Genomic DNA, 12,561 nt, shown 5'->3' with positions numbered 1-12,561 from the left:
TGAACTTACGACTTTCGGTCCGAACAGGCAACTGGAGATACGGACAGGTTTGTTCGTATCTATTAAAGCTCGTAAGTCGAAAGTTCGTAAGTAGAGGAGTCCTTCTCTATGTATACACAGACATTGGGCTGCGAGAACCTACGTGTCGAGCTTACTCGACGCTCACTACTGCCGCGCGGGGGCGCACGCGAGCTCAAGGCGGCGGAACGGCAAACACCTGCGCACTTGACGTCTCCGACAGCGTAGGCTGAAGCCGCTCTGGGCTTGTTGGTGACGAGGGACAGCTCTCCGAAGTACTGGCCCCTTGTGCAGCGTGCGATCTCCACCTCCCCCTCCTTGGTCTACGCGGCAAACAGAGAAGCGAGCACACGTCAATCGTCGCCATCGTCATCGGCAATGAGCCATTCGCTGCCGAATGGAGGCCTCCCTGAGACGCTGCCACCACCACTAACCGTCTCGCGATGTCATAACTCGACCAGCGAGCCCATTTCGTCGCTCCGTTTTAGCATCGTTCAAGTCGTCCATAACGGTGGCGATGACTCCACGTTTCCGCCGGAGGTTGTGTTTCGCAATAGTCCCTCGGTTAACAGTGACATCGGTTAACGTTTTTTACGGTTAACTTTTTGCCTCCCATAGGACCCCATGGTTTCGACTGACGCTAACATTTTGGCTAATGCTATGTTTACGTTATGCACGCAGGCGCCAATTTCAGCCAATTCGAGCTCTCATAAGTGGGGCTGAACCATGCCCTCAGCGACGCCTAATTAATGAGCGTTGAAACCTCGACAGTCTTTGTTTACATCATGTTCCCTGTTCAGCAGTGCAAACTGCTCTCTTGCAGACTCAATGATTTTTACTTATTTTTCAAGTGAATTCAATGAACAGTTATTTCAGTGAACAATACTTTTTGTGGAACGGATTAAAAACGTTCTCCAAGGGATGACTGTTTCTAATTTTTTTATATTATGCTTGTTTACCCAGGACCCTTTTTTAAGAGGGTTCTGGAAAGGGTTCACAGTAGTAGGACGATGACTGCTATGTAGATTCCAATTCAGTTATTCCAAGTGGGGTAATTGGAAAATTTGTACAATGACGCCAGCACACATTATTTGCCTGCTCTTGCGAACAACGTCAAAGGATCTTTAATGTCGACTTTGAAGCAGGCAGCAGGTACTTCTACGGCTAATACACCCCCAGTATTAACCGGGGTAGCCGTTGTACACGAGTCACGAATCTCTGCAACAATGAGAACATTTTCTCCCACGCGGCAATGTTGGCCGCTCCAGGGATGTAAGGGATGGGGGGGGAAGGGGATCGGAGTAGGGAATGAGGGTAGAGGATGGGGGTAGGGGACGAGGGTAGGGATTGAGGGTAGGGGATGGGAGTAGGGGATGGGGGTAGGGGATGGGGGTAGGGGATGAGGGTAGGGATTGAGGGTAGGGGATGGGGGTAGGGGATGGGGGTAGGGGATGGGGGTAGGGTATGAAGGTAGGGGTTGAGGGTAGGGGATGGGGGTAGGGGATGGGGTAGTGGATGGGGTAGAGGAGGGTGTTGGTGCTCATCAAACAATATCTCGTGGCTCATGGACTGTAGGGTCATGCAAAAAAAGATATATCCTGAATAAGAGTAAACTTTTTTGTGAAAATACTAAATCTCAAGCACATGAGCATATCGGTTGCAGATACAAATGTTCACCACCAGGTGACACACAAAGCACGCTGCTTTGTCCAGTACGCTGCTCAGGAAGTTTGGGGTGCTCGACTAGCGAACGGTTTTCGGTGGTTATTTACTAGCATAATGAGCACAGCACGTCTGTGTCCCACGCGTGACGTCATTAATACTCATGAACAGGTGACGTCCTCCACATGGACCCCGCCCCCCTCATTAATACTCATGTCCAGGTGACGTCACTCCTCATCAAACAGCCCCCACATTAATAATCGTGAAGAGGTGACGTCTTCAAAATGGACACCCCCCCCCCCCCGCGCTTAATATGAATTAGCGGGTGACATCACTTCATATGGGGGGGTAAAAATGCCAAACGACTGACAACCCTCACTACAAAGGCACAACCCTCACGTCACACGATCTCCGTAACGCGATTGAGATATAGAAGTAAAAAGGACGTCATTATGAACAAGGGATTATAACCTTCAAATGAAATAAGTCTGTGTCACCGCGGCCTTACACATTTGCACATGAATTGATGCAATGAATATTACGTCGCGGTCTGCTTTTCGCTTGCAAGTTTCAGATTTAATGAAATACACCCGTTCTTAGACGGGCAAAAGGCTAGTTGCTTAGATTACAGATGGGATCAGCAGAATTATCTGGTGTTGCGGCTGCATCGACAGTGGTGTACAAGCACAAATAACAAATTAAGAACCTCGCATTCACAAAAAAAAACTGTGACCTTAAGGAAAAATATATAATTGGCAACGTTTTGGGTTCATGGCTCTTCTTTTTGTGCTATGAAGAAGGACAATGGCTCAAAACGTTCCCTGTTATTTATTTTAAGGCGGCTGTGTTATTGACGAACGTGTCCAGTATTTTCGTTGACAACTGTACCACGTCGACTCATCGACGGGCTCCGTGTACGGCGGAGCTTCCCCTCTCAAGGCACCGTCGCATGCATTCAACCGTTCCCCGTCATCGGCACAATCGTTAACTTGTGTCAACGGGTGTTGTTGGACGGGAGAAAAACGCAGGGCGCAATAACGTTCGTGACTTTCGTTCAACAAAAATGATCCGGGTGTATCGTTAAGCGAGTCTACAAACGGTTTGGGGGTTGTCCTGCAACACGCAGTAACCACAGGGGTTGTACCCCAGCATCACATGCGCAATTTTATCAAAGGACTTTTGTGTTAACCGAAGCCCTATTCAGGTTTCAAGTTAATTTTTGTTGAACCGGGTGCAAACTCGAGAGAGCTGGCTAAAAGCCTCATTTGCAAGCGAGACCTGGGTCACCGGAAAGGAAAGAGCAAAAGCGAACCAATTCAAGTGCAGCAACAAATCGAACAGACGTCGGAACAACAAAAGAAACGCATCGCATGATGAATTGAAAAACGCCTCGCAAATACAAATCAACGCCAAATCAATATAAAACTCTGCGCAAAATAACAAAACTCCCATTGTCTGTTTGGTGCAACAAGAAGGGCTTCATGAGAGAGCTCTGGGCAGCTTCGTGTCTCTGCGGCGTGTTTGAAGCACAGAGCCACGATTCACAGCACGACTCTCGGAGGAGTGCAGTCCGCGCCAACAGCGAAAAGGCGCAGAACGGCCGTGGTCCTGTGACTTACTTTGCTCTTCATCATGATCCTCACTTCCCCAGCCTCGACAATGAAGAAACAGTCAGCCTTGGCTCCCTGCACGCACAGAGGACACGATTGTTAGACATTAAATCGTCACTCTAATTAGCTTGGTTTTGCTCAAGGTCGTCGGGCCCGCAACGCCGCTTACGTCACAACAACGTTCCACCGCCGTCAGATAAATGTGTCAGTAATAGTCGTAGGAGTGCATCGCTGTGAATCGGGCACCAAGTCGTTATATATGTGCCATGGTTCTGTTCTGGGTGACCAGTCGTGTCAAAGTATCAGCGTCTGCTGCTCATGGTTTGTACGGATGCATTTTACGGCTGACGATCTGCGAGCGAATGCAGGATTAGGTTTGGTAAGACGCAAGATTAAACGAATGCAACGTTGCACGTGCCTGAGCGATGATTTGCTCCCCGTCTTCGTATGACTTGGTGGTGATGGTGTCCACCACCTTCATCCTCTCCGACACCTGTGAACGCGCAATTGCACAAAGGGGGGGGGGGGGGGAAGCGAGCGGTCACTCTCAAGAAGGCGCATGAACCCAGCTCCCACCACCACGCTGAACGACAACAGTCACAGTGAGGTCATCGCTTCATCTGGTAAATTCTCGCCCTCAGAATAATGGTACACACAGTGGCAGCACTCTATTGATGATGATTCTTAGGTAAAGGTGCAACACTGTTCACCAACTCCATGGCAGGGTGGTGGTGCAGTGGTTAATGCTTTCGCCTCACAGCGAGGAAGGCCTGGGTTCAATCCCCAAACTCGGGCGGCCTTTCTGTGTCGAGTTTGTCATACGTTCTCGCCCTGTCATTGCATGCGTTTTCTCCAGGTTAAGCGGTTTCCTCCCATCGTTTAAAGTAATCTGAAAGTTACTCAATTGGGATCACATACAGCAGCAGCAATGTTGCCCCCCCCAACTGCGAAATTTTGGCAGGACCCTCCTGAAAAAAGAGTTCCAAGACTCAGTGAGGTTCCTGAATAAACAAACCAATTAAAACCCTAAACATGCAAGGAGGTGAGACTAATTTGCCCCTTGCAGATGGGCGACAGTCCTATGGATTCACACTTGGACAACTTCCAGCTCAAAAACAGCCACGTGATCCACCAACCCTCACCTCCAAAGCACCGGATCACACTCCCTGTATAGCATTGCTGCACCTTGGGATTCCGTTGTCGGCACGAAGAAAAACCGATGTTGAAACGCCGAGCTCTGTGTTGTGTTTAAGAGACCGTGAGAGCAAGCTCAGGGAGTGCCAGCCGCTGGGGTTGCCTCGCTGGGCTCGTAAAATCAGAGCCATTACGCTCGCCGTGACCACATCAAAGGTGCCGGCTTTTAATCTTTGACAGCAGAGTTGTGGCTCGCCTCTCCTTTGGATGTACGGCAGCAGTAACAGTAATAATAATGTATTTATTTATTAGGTAGGGGTCATAATCTGCAGTGTCATTTAATTTTGTATCGTTTTCTTTCCCTTTCCCCGGTCCTCCAAATCGGCGCTCAATTGTGCTACTCACAAAATGTCAAAGTCACAAAAGGCATTGCAAAAACCTTTGCGTAGAGAGAATGGGCTTGGGAGGATAACGTCACAGAACTGCCAGGCGGCACAGATTTTATCCGACGTGCTAAAAGTGTTCATCACGTAAATACAATCACAATTTTAGCTCCGAGGTAGAATATGGCAAATTAAGTCAAATCCCAAAATTAAGGATTTATATTCTTTCGTATATTTTTTGTCTCTATTTCCCAATTCTATTCCGATAGTTCTATCAGTGTCAACAAACGATGGATCAGTTCGGAACTCTCGCAGAGCAGGGCAACTCTGTGAAAGAGAACGGCCTGCAATAGTGGATGACATAGAACTACTTAGAGATGCCTGGAAGTGACCTCTGCTCCAATTTCTCATCTGCCCTGTCACCGAAAGTAATGTTCGTCCATAAGAGGTTTTTTTTTGGGCGACATCGCGTAAATGTATCGTTAAACCCGGCACCACCAAACACAGCCAATTACTAAGGTTTGTCACATACACAAAACATGCCAATTAGTTAACAGTACAGCACTCCGGTGCGTTGGAGAGTAAATCCACTACATTTACAATTCGAGTACAACGTTTTGCCAGTAATTACAACCAGGTTCATCAGGCGACAGCCAGAATTCAATCGGTCAACTTCATAGTACACCTTTCATATATATATAGACACACATATATATACACATACAATAACCATTTTGGTCTTCCTCAGTGCACTGCAGTCTCTAATTTTAAACGTTACTAAATTATCTAAAACTCGACAAGTTCATCAATAACACTGCCATAAAAGGATCCTTTTAAACATATTATTTTCACTCAAGGCCATGGTGTTGTTATTAATGAGTGTGTTGAGTTGTTGTTATTTGTTCTTGTTCACCACTGCCAATGCAGCAGCATCAGCAGAATAATTAGTTACATTATCTTAAGTCTGGCATCTTCATGCGGACTCGTTAAGTCCCGTCTGAACACCGCCGGTCAGGCTTTGGCCATCATTGTGGAAATCAGAGTCACTGTCAAACCTGATGATCTCGTCCACTCACAGTCACTGTTGACCAAAATACCCCAAAAAATGTACATGTAAACCTTTCAGCTGACAAAATATTTTGGGCACTAATTTCGCAAACAAAATTAACATGGGCACCAGCTCAGCATTAATCATTGAGAGCCACTCCGAACCCCCTTCCCCCGCCGCAGGCCAATTCCATTTGAGCAGCACTTTGTTCACTGAGGATTGGCTCTGGGCATGGGATGGGCTGCAGCCGAGTATAAATTACGGGACTGCATCTGTGGTTGATATATAGCCTCCAATGCTCCCATTTGTGAAAGCAACCACACTCAATTTTTAAACCCACAACAAAATTATTTCAAAAAGTAATCGTTAGGAAAGAGGAGTTACGCTCCGATACTGGCCGCCCACCATCCATCCTGGCCACCATCTATCTTTTAATGCTAAGGGCATCGTACATCCTTTAAATACAAACGTAACCTGGGCCAATATATATTTATATACCAGCACGAGATGGCCCTAAGGCAGGGGTCGGAAACCAATACAAATTTTTTTTTCTAATTTGGTAAAAAAAAACTCAATGCAAAGTGAATACGAGGTAGTGGTTCTTACTAATTAACATTGATGAAAGCAGTTCCTTAAAGAGTCGCATGCAGCCTCCGGAGCCGCAGGTTTGCTGACCCCTGGCTAAAAGATATCCAAATGTGAGAACAGGGTCATGTCTGAAACTAAAATCAAGGTACGGTTATTGTTAAACAATGTCATAAAGTTGAGCCCTTTGTCAATCCACTGCTAAATGAAGACCTCCGACATGTTCTTAGTCAGGGGGGGAAGTTTGACCATAAATCGCCACGCTGGTCAGTGCAGATTAGTGAAATAGGATCAGGAGTGGGAGTCCACAATCGATTCAGAAACTACTCACCACTGATGTTAACCACAGTCTGGAATGAAACACGGGTCGCCCGGGGTTTATGTTGCAGTGTGTGCAAACCACTGCGCCACTGCCATTAAATTTAGGATACATAGCCATCACTGGCATCGAATATTATGGAAAATCATTTCCAGGCAAGGTGACGGTAACTCATCCGCTGGCTTTAAATCCAATTCTCGTCCATTGTGTAATGATCTTTGGTACTGTTCGAAGGAAAGTGTCAACATATCATAGATCAATTCATTTGGCAAAAGCTAACGCTCACCACTGCAGTTACATCTAGCAGTGGTGAGCATAACATAACGAAATGATAATTGAACGTGTAGGTCACGTGTACATTGGATTAGAGGAAATTAAGAACGTTGGGAGACACCGTACTGACTGAGTGATTGGGCTTGGGCAGGTTGTGTCGCTAGAAGGGACGATCGCTGGCGGTCGAGACTAACGATGGATTGGTGGCCAAAGTGATGGAATGCATCTGAGAGAGCGCACGTCCACGGTGGAGATGGAGCGCTTAAATAGGATTGTGCGCAGGTGCTAGATGTATCCTTACATCGCAGGATCATGAAGGTAAGTGATGGCCTGGACAAGCCTCTGTCCAGCAGTGGATTGATCACAGCCAGTGCGCTTACATCACTGAGCTTCACTGCGTTGGCGTTTACACGCAAGGACTGCAAGGATCACATTTAGCTGAGCAGCATGAATATGTTTTGAAAAACCGTTGCTTACAACAATGCCTTTTGTCCGTGTTTCTCCAATTACTACGAGCCACTGGGAAACAAAGTTGCCCAATGCTCGGCAAAGCACAGCAATGGCGCAAAACATCAATATAAATTATTGTTGTTTGTTGCACACACAAAAGCGCTGCAATTGGCTGGGTATGGCCACGTGAATATGGGTCTTCACGGCAGCAGAACGACAATTCAACATGGCAGGTGGTTGTACTCAATATAGATTTGTCTATCTTCTTGAACACATATAAACAAATCACTTTAGTTATTGGAGACGTAATTTCTTTACGAAATAATATTTGCTCTATCATTTATTTCATTCAGAGGTTGATAAGGTGCACCTAACTGTCTCGATACCCTGCCTGGTACAAGCGAGTTCCTTTGGCCTCAGGCTTTCCCACCCTCTACTAAATGACCGTATTCTTCAAATTATAAGATGCTCTACAAAGTAACACACTCCAAACTTGTGGTCATTGACAATAATGTTATACAGATCTGGTCTCACAGAAAACAGCTACCAGATAAGACGCAAATTCCAACATTAGCATTAAAATGCAAAGGAAAATTGCGCATCTAATAATCGGCTGAAGCCTGTAAGACAATTGGATGTTGCTACCGGTTGAGGTGGATCAGTAAAGCGATACCTTTGTTACAAAAACAGAAGCAGCAAGTCGGAGCGGTCAACAAACGCAACAAAGTTACGGGCAGCTAAAGGTGACGGCGCAGAGCCTCAGGCTCCGGGCAAGGTCCCGGGGTTGTGTGGTACGCACATCGAGGGACTTGAGAAGGGGTACAGACTCGATGAAGGCTTCGTACATCCTGCGCTTCTGCGCGGCGTTCTTCAGGATGATTCGCCGAAACGTTGCCCGGTCCTGCATCACCAGAAGTGAGTGGATGGAACCGAGAGGGGGGTCAGAGAACACAGAAAGGGTTAGGCAACCCGCTCGCCGGCCATCGGTCACATCCTTATCGCTCTCGTACATATGTTGAACTTCTTCCGCACTGTGCGTAGCCAACCGTGCTAATCGATACTTCGACCGATACGACCACGGTTACCGCTTCGGTGAATTTCACCTCGTCGAATACTCTACCCAAATTCAGGACATGGTCTACCAGGCACTGTTTTGATTTGAAGCTTTCATGACTGCAGGAATCCATACTCTTTGGTTCTTTCGGTAAAGTCACGTAGGTAGAAAAATAATAGATCACGACGTTTCGATCGCAACACAAACAATTGTCATCAGGTGGGACAACCACAGCAAGAAAAAACTGCTGAAGTAGGCGAGAGATCTGCCGTGGCACGAGGTTATATAGTAGGCCTCGACAGTAGGGGGGGGGAGAGAGAAGGGGGGGAGGAGGCGGGGCAGAAAGTGGACCCTGCGGCAGCACCCGGGTCACTGGAGTAGAGATTGGAGAGAGATGTACAGAGAGAGAGAGAAAGACACAGAGAGTCGGAAATAACAGCTGACATAGGCAGGTAGGATGGAAACATCACAGTCAGTTAAGACTTTACCTGGTTAATAACGTCCTTCCAATGATTGCTCAGTTTGCTCATTGGAAGGACGTTATTAACCAGGTAAAGTTCATCTCTGACTCTCTGTGTGTGTCTCTCTCTCTCTGCGCATCTCTCTCCGATCTCTACTCCAGTGACCCGGGTGCTGCTGCGGGGTCTACTTTCTGCCCCGCCTCCTCCCCCACCTTCTCTCTCCCCCCTACTGCCGAGGCCTACTATATAACCTCGTGCCACGGCAGATCTCTCGCCTACTTTAGCAGTTGTTTTTTGCTGTGGTTGTCCCACCTGATGACGATTGCTTGTGTTGCAATCGGAACGTCAAGATCTATTATTTTTCTACCTACGTGACTTTACCGAAAGAACCAAAGAGTACCGAATGTTTTGTCTCATTCGAACTGTCCTGCTACTGCTGCTTACGTTGGAATTTCGTGGACCCAGCAGCCTCCCCCCCCTTCAAGGGGGCTGGACGTGATAGGAAGAAGGCGACAGCGTGATGACGCGTGTGCGTGCGAGCAGTGCGTGCACCCACCATGGCCCAGAGCGAGCCTTCGGTGGTGGCCACGATGGTGGCGGCTCGCGGCGTGTTGTACATGAGCGCCAGCTCGCCGAAGCTGCCCCGGTTGTCATAGCAGCCCACCTTCTTGGGCGCCCCATCTATCTTCACGAAGATATCGAACACGCCTCTGGAAAAGAAGAGAACGGATGGCACAGGTGCACGCGCAGGATCCGGCGTTAATTTACAGTTGCCCTCCTCATAAATTATGGTGAGCAGGTAGTAGGGTTTTATCTACCGGCGAATTTCTCAAATCTGTTTTCCCGCTTCTTGTCCACTACTCGCCACCGTGGTGAGACATTAACTACCTCGTCTGGTATACAGGAGGTTGTGGGTTCGATCCCGATTCTGACGCCTGCTGTATATTTGGAGTTCGCGTGGTCGCGTGGATTTTTCTCCGGGTCCTCTGGTTTTTCCCTCCACATTTACAAACAGGCGTTTAGAGTATTTGGCTGCTACATTTTTTAACGTGATAAGCCACTTCGTTGAGCATCAAACACATCAACGACAAGTGTGCCATCCATGCACACTCTGGCGGCATTACTGCAATCCACACAGCTTCTACTGCCGCCTTGGATTGGTTGAAGGACCTTACCATTTAAGAAACTGTTGCTTACATACCATACAAAATAAATAAAAGTTGAGCTCTCATTTGTGGCCAGGTCACTTATGAAAAAGAGTTTCTTAGCTCAGTGGGCCTTACCTGGTAAAATAAAAAAACAGTTAAGTTTACTTTAGCAGTATAAATAGGTATACTAACCTGCAGCATTGGTAACCAGGGCTTAATATCAGTCCAGATTTTTTCGGTTCAGTGACCCAGAAAGTATTTCCACACCCGGCACGACACTTTCAGTATACCACCTAGCTCGTGGCACCATGTCTCACAAGCCTACTCCAATCTATTAAACGACCCAGAAGATATTCGCTGAGAAACTAAGCCCAGGGGTGCAACCCTATCGCAGGATCGTAAGATGGCAGCAGCTTGGCAGGCTTTAATCCAGCTGCTGCTGCTATTGATGATTCAACCAATTCACTGCTTGGCAGACAATTAAACCAAACTTAGTGAAAGACTAAAATTAATTAGATGGGTTTTTTTGTGTGCGCAATCATTGGTGATTGGAATAAGGACATCAATTCACGACACTTTTGAAGCCAGTTTCATCAGAGGACAACTGAGGCCCAGAATTTAACTCTCAGTGGCGTTGGCTCAGCGCTCTGCCCTCTGAGCCACCGGGCCACCTCAAACAGCTCTTAACTTGTGGCTACGCACATATGTTGTGGCCTGGCTTGCCGTACATGTATTTAATGACTTGTGAGAAATAACAAAAGACATCACCGCATCGATTGCTTATTGAACCAAAGACAAGTGCCGCTGCAACTCCAGTGTCAAATTTTACAGCCCTCTTTAAATCCATTTTTGGATGCAGGTCTTCCGCATGCTATAAAAAACTGGAAACATAATTCCTTCGAAGATTGTTTCTCTTTAGTGGGTTTCCACTTCTGTGGTACAAAAAAAATCAAAGACAGATTATGGGGAAGGAGATTATCAACAATACGGGAAGAAGGCATGACTGTACTTGACCGCATCATCCGAGCGTTGCACCGTATAACGCTCGTGACCCTGTGCAATTCTGCGAACGAGCAGCAAGCCGTATCCGCTGGCAATGACGGCCAAAAGGTGTGTCGTCCTTCACGGTACGTCGTCGTCGTTATTGGATTGGTCCCTCGGTTCACGTTTTTATAATCCGTTCCACGAAAACTACTGTGAACCGAAATAATTGTTAATCGAATTGACTTATAAGTTGAGAAATAAGCACAATAATCACAGTCTGCAAGAGAGCTGTTTCCACTGCCAAGACAAAAAACGTAATGTAAACAAAACCAGTCGAGGTCTAAAAGCTCATAAATGGGCATCGCTGATTGGCTGAGGGCATGGTTCAACCCACTGACAAGCGCTCGGATTGGCCGAAATTGGTACCCCACATACATAACGTAAACACATACCGGTCATCAAAATGATATTAGTCAAAACCATGGGGTCCTATGGAAGGCGAAATGTTAACCGAAAAACTGTGAACCGATGTCACTGTTTAACCAGGGAACGACTGTATTATTATTACGCAACCAACACAAACCGGGACTTTTACTCTTCTCAGACAGACTTGCAAAGCTCCCAGGACAGAGGACGATGATCCTGGTTAAAACCCCAGGACAGGTGGTGCAGTAACCCGAGGATGGGGTGGGAGCTGAGCGGGTGTCAGTTTGGGCACCGACGTGTTTCTGCGTACAGCATTTCTTTGTGCTGTCAAAATCCCATGACAGAAGCAAAGGGCTCCCTCAATGTGCCAGCCTGGCAGCTTGTTTGATTGAGTGAGTGTGTGAGTGAGGCGTTTTATTGTGAACTCAGACAGCCGTAAAGTCAGTACCAGTGACCATTGTACTCGAACGTTAAACCGAACTCGCACGGCTCAAGAGTCCACAACTCTCCTTGCCTGGCACAGAGGAAAGCGGCCAGTGGGACAGCATGGCGACAAGTCGTTGCAAAATAAGTAATATTTAAAAAAAACTTTTTTTGAAACACGCTTGAATGAAATGTACCGTACTAGTAATGGAAGAACTCCACGACTCCAGGAAGTGAGCCCGAAGTTTGCCATAACGTAAGGGACCGTGGTTATTTACAGCCAACGTCAGTTGAGCGTGGACAATTAGACCCAAGCCGAAACATAACATAAAAAAGAATGTTTAAAAATATATATTTTTTATATTTAATGATAGAATATAGCATTGTCATAAGTATGACATAAGTATACCAAGTTTGCAGTCGAAACCACATTGGGAAGTGGGTAAAAATTGAGTGACAAGATTTGAGAATACAACAGAGTTAATAAAAAGCGTGTAAAAAAGAAAGCTACCTTTGAGCGTGCATCGTACACCACACCAAAAGCACAATCGGACGGTCACGATTCGCTGGATTGACGTCCTTA

At 46.8% G+C, this 12,561-nt stretch overlaps 1 protein-coding gene across 1 annotated transcript in view; it reads right to left on the bottom strand.

The window, feature by feature from the left end:
- LOC144947371 (cAMP-dependent protein kinase type II-alpha regulatory subunit-like) overlaps positions 1–12,561 on the bottom strand; it is a 100,398-nt gene that overhangs the window by 5,967 nt on the left and 81,870 nt on the right. Inside the window, exons 6-10 of the mRNA XM_078876652.1 lie at positions 9,554–9,707; positions 8,282–8,383; positions 3,705–3,783; positions 3,300–3,361; positions 218–341 (exon numbers count right to left, since the gene is read on the bottom strand). Coding sequence (XP_078732778.1) covers positions 218–341; positions 3,300–3,361; positions 3,705–3,783; positions 8,282–8,383; positions 9,554–9,707 — 521 coding nt within the window. The remainder of the gene's footprint in view (positions 1–217; positions 342–3,299; positions 3,362–3,704; positions 3,784–8,281; positions 8,384–9,553; positions 9,708–12,561) is intronic.

This window comes from Lampetra fluviatilis, chromosome 44 (assembly GCF_964198595.1).
Source record: "Lampetra fluviatilis chromosome 44, kcLamFluv1.1, whole genome shotgun sequence".
Classification (NCBI taxonomy): Eukaryota; Metazoa; Chordata; class Hyperoartia; order Petromyzontiformes; family Petromyzontidae; genus Lampetra; species Lampetra fluviatilis.
Note: the sequence above shows the minus strand (reverse complement) of the source record. Positions and strands in the feature narration are given on the sequence as shown.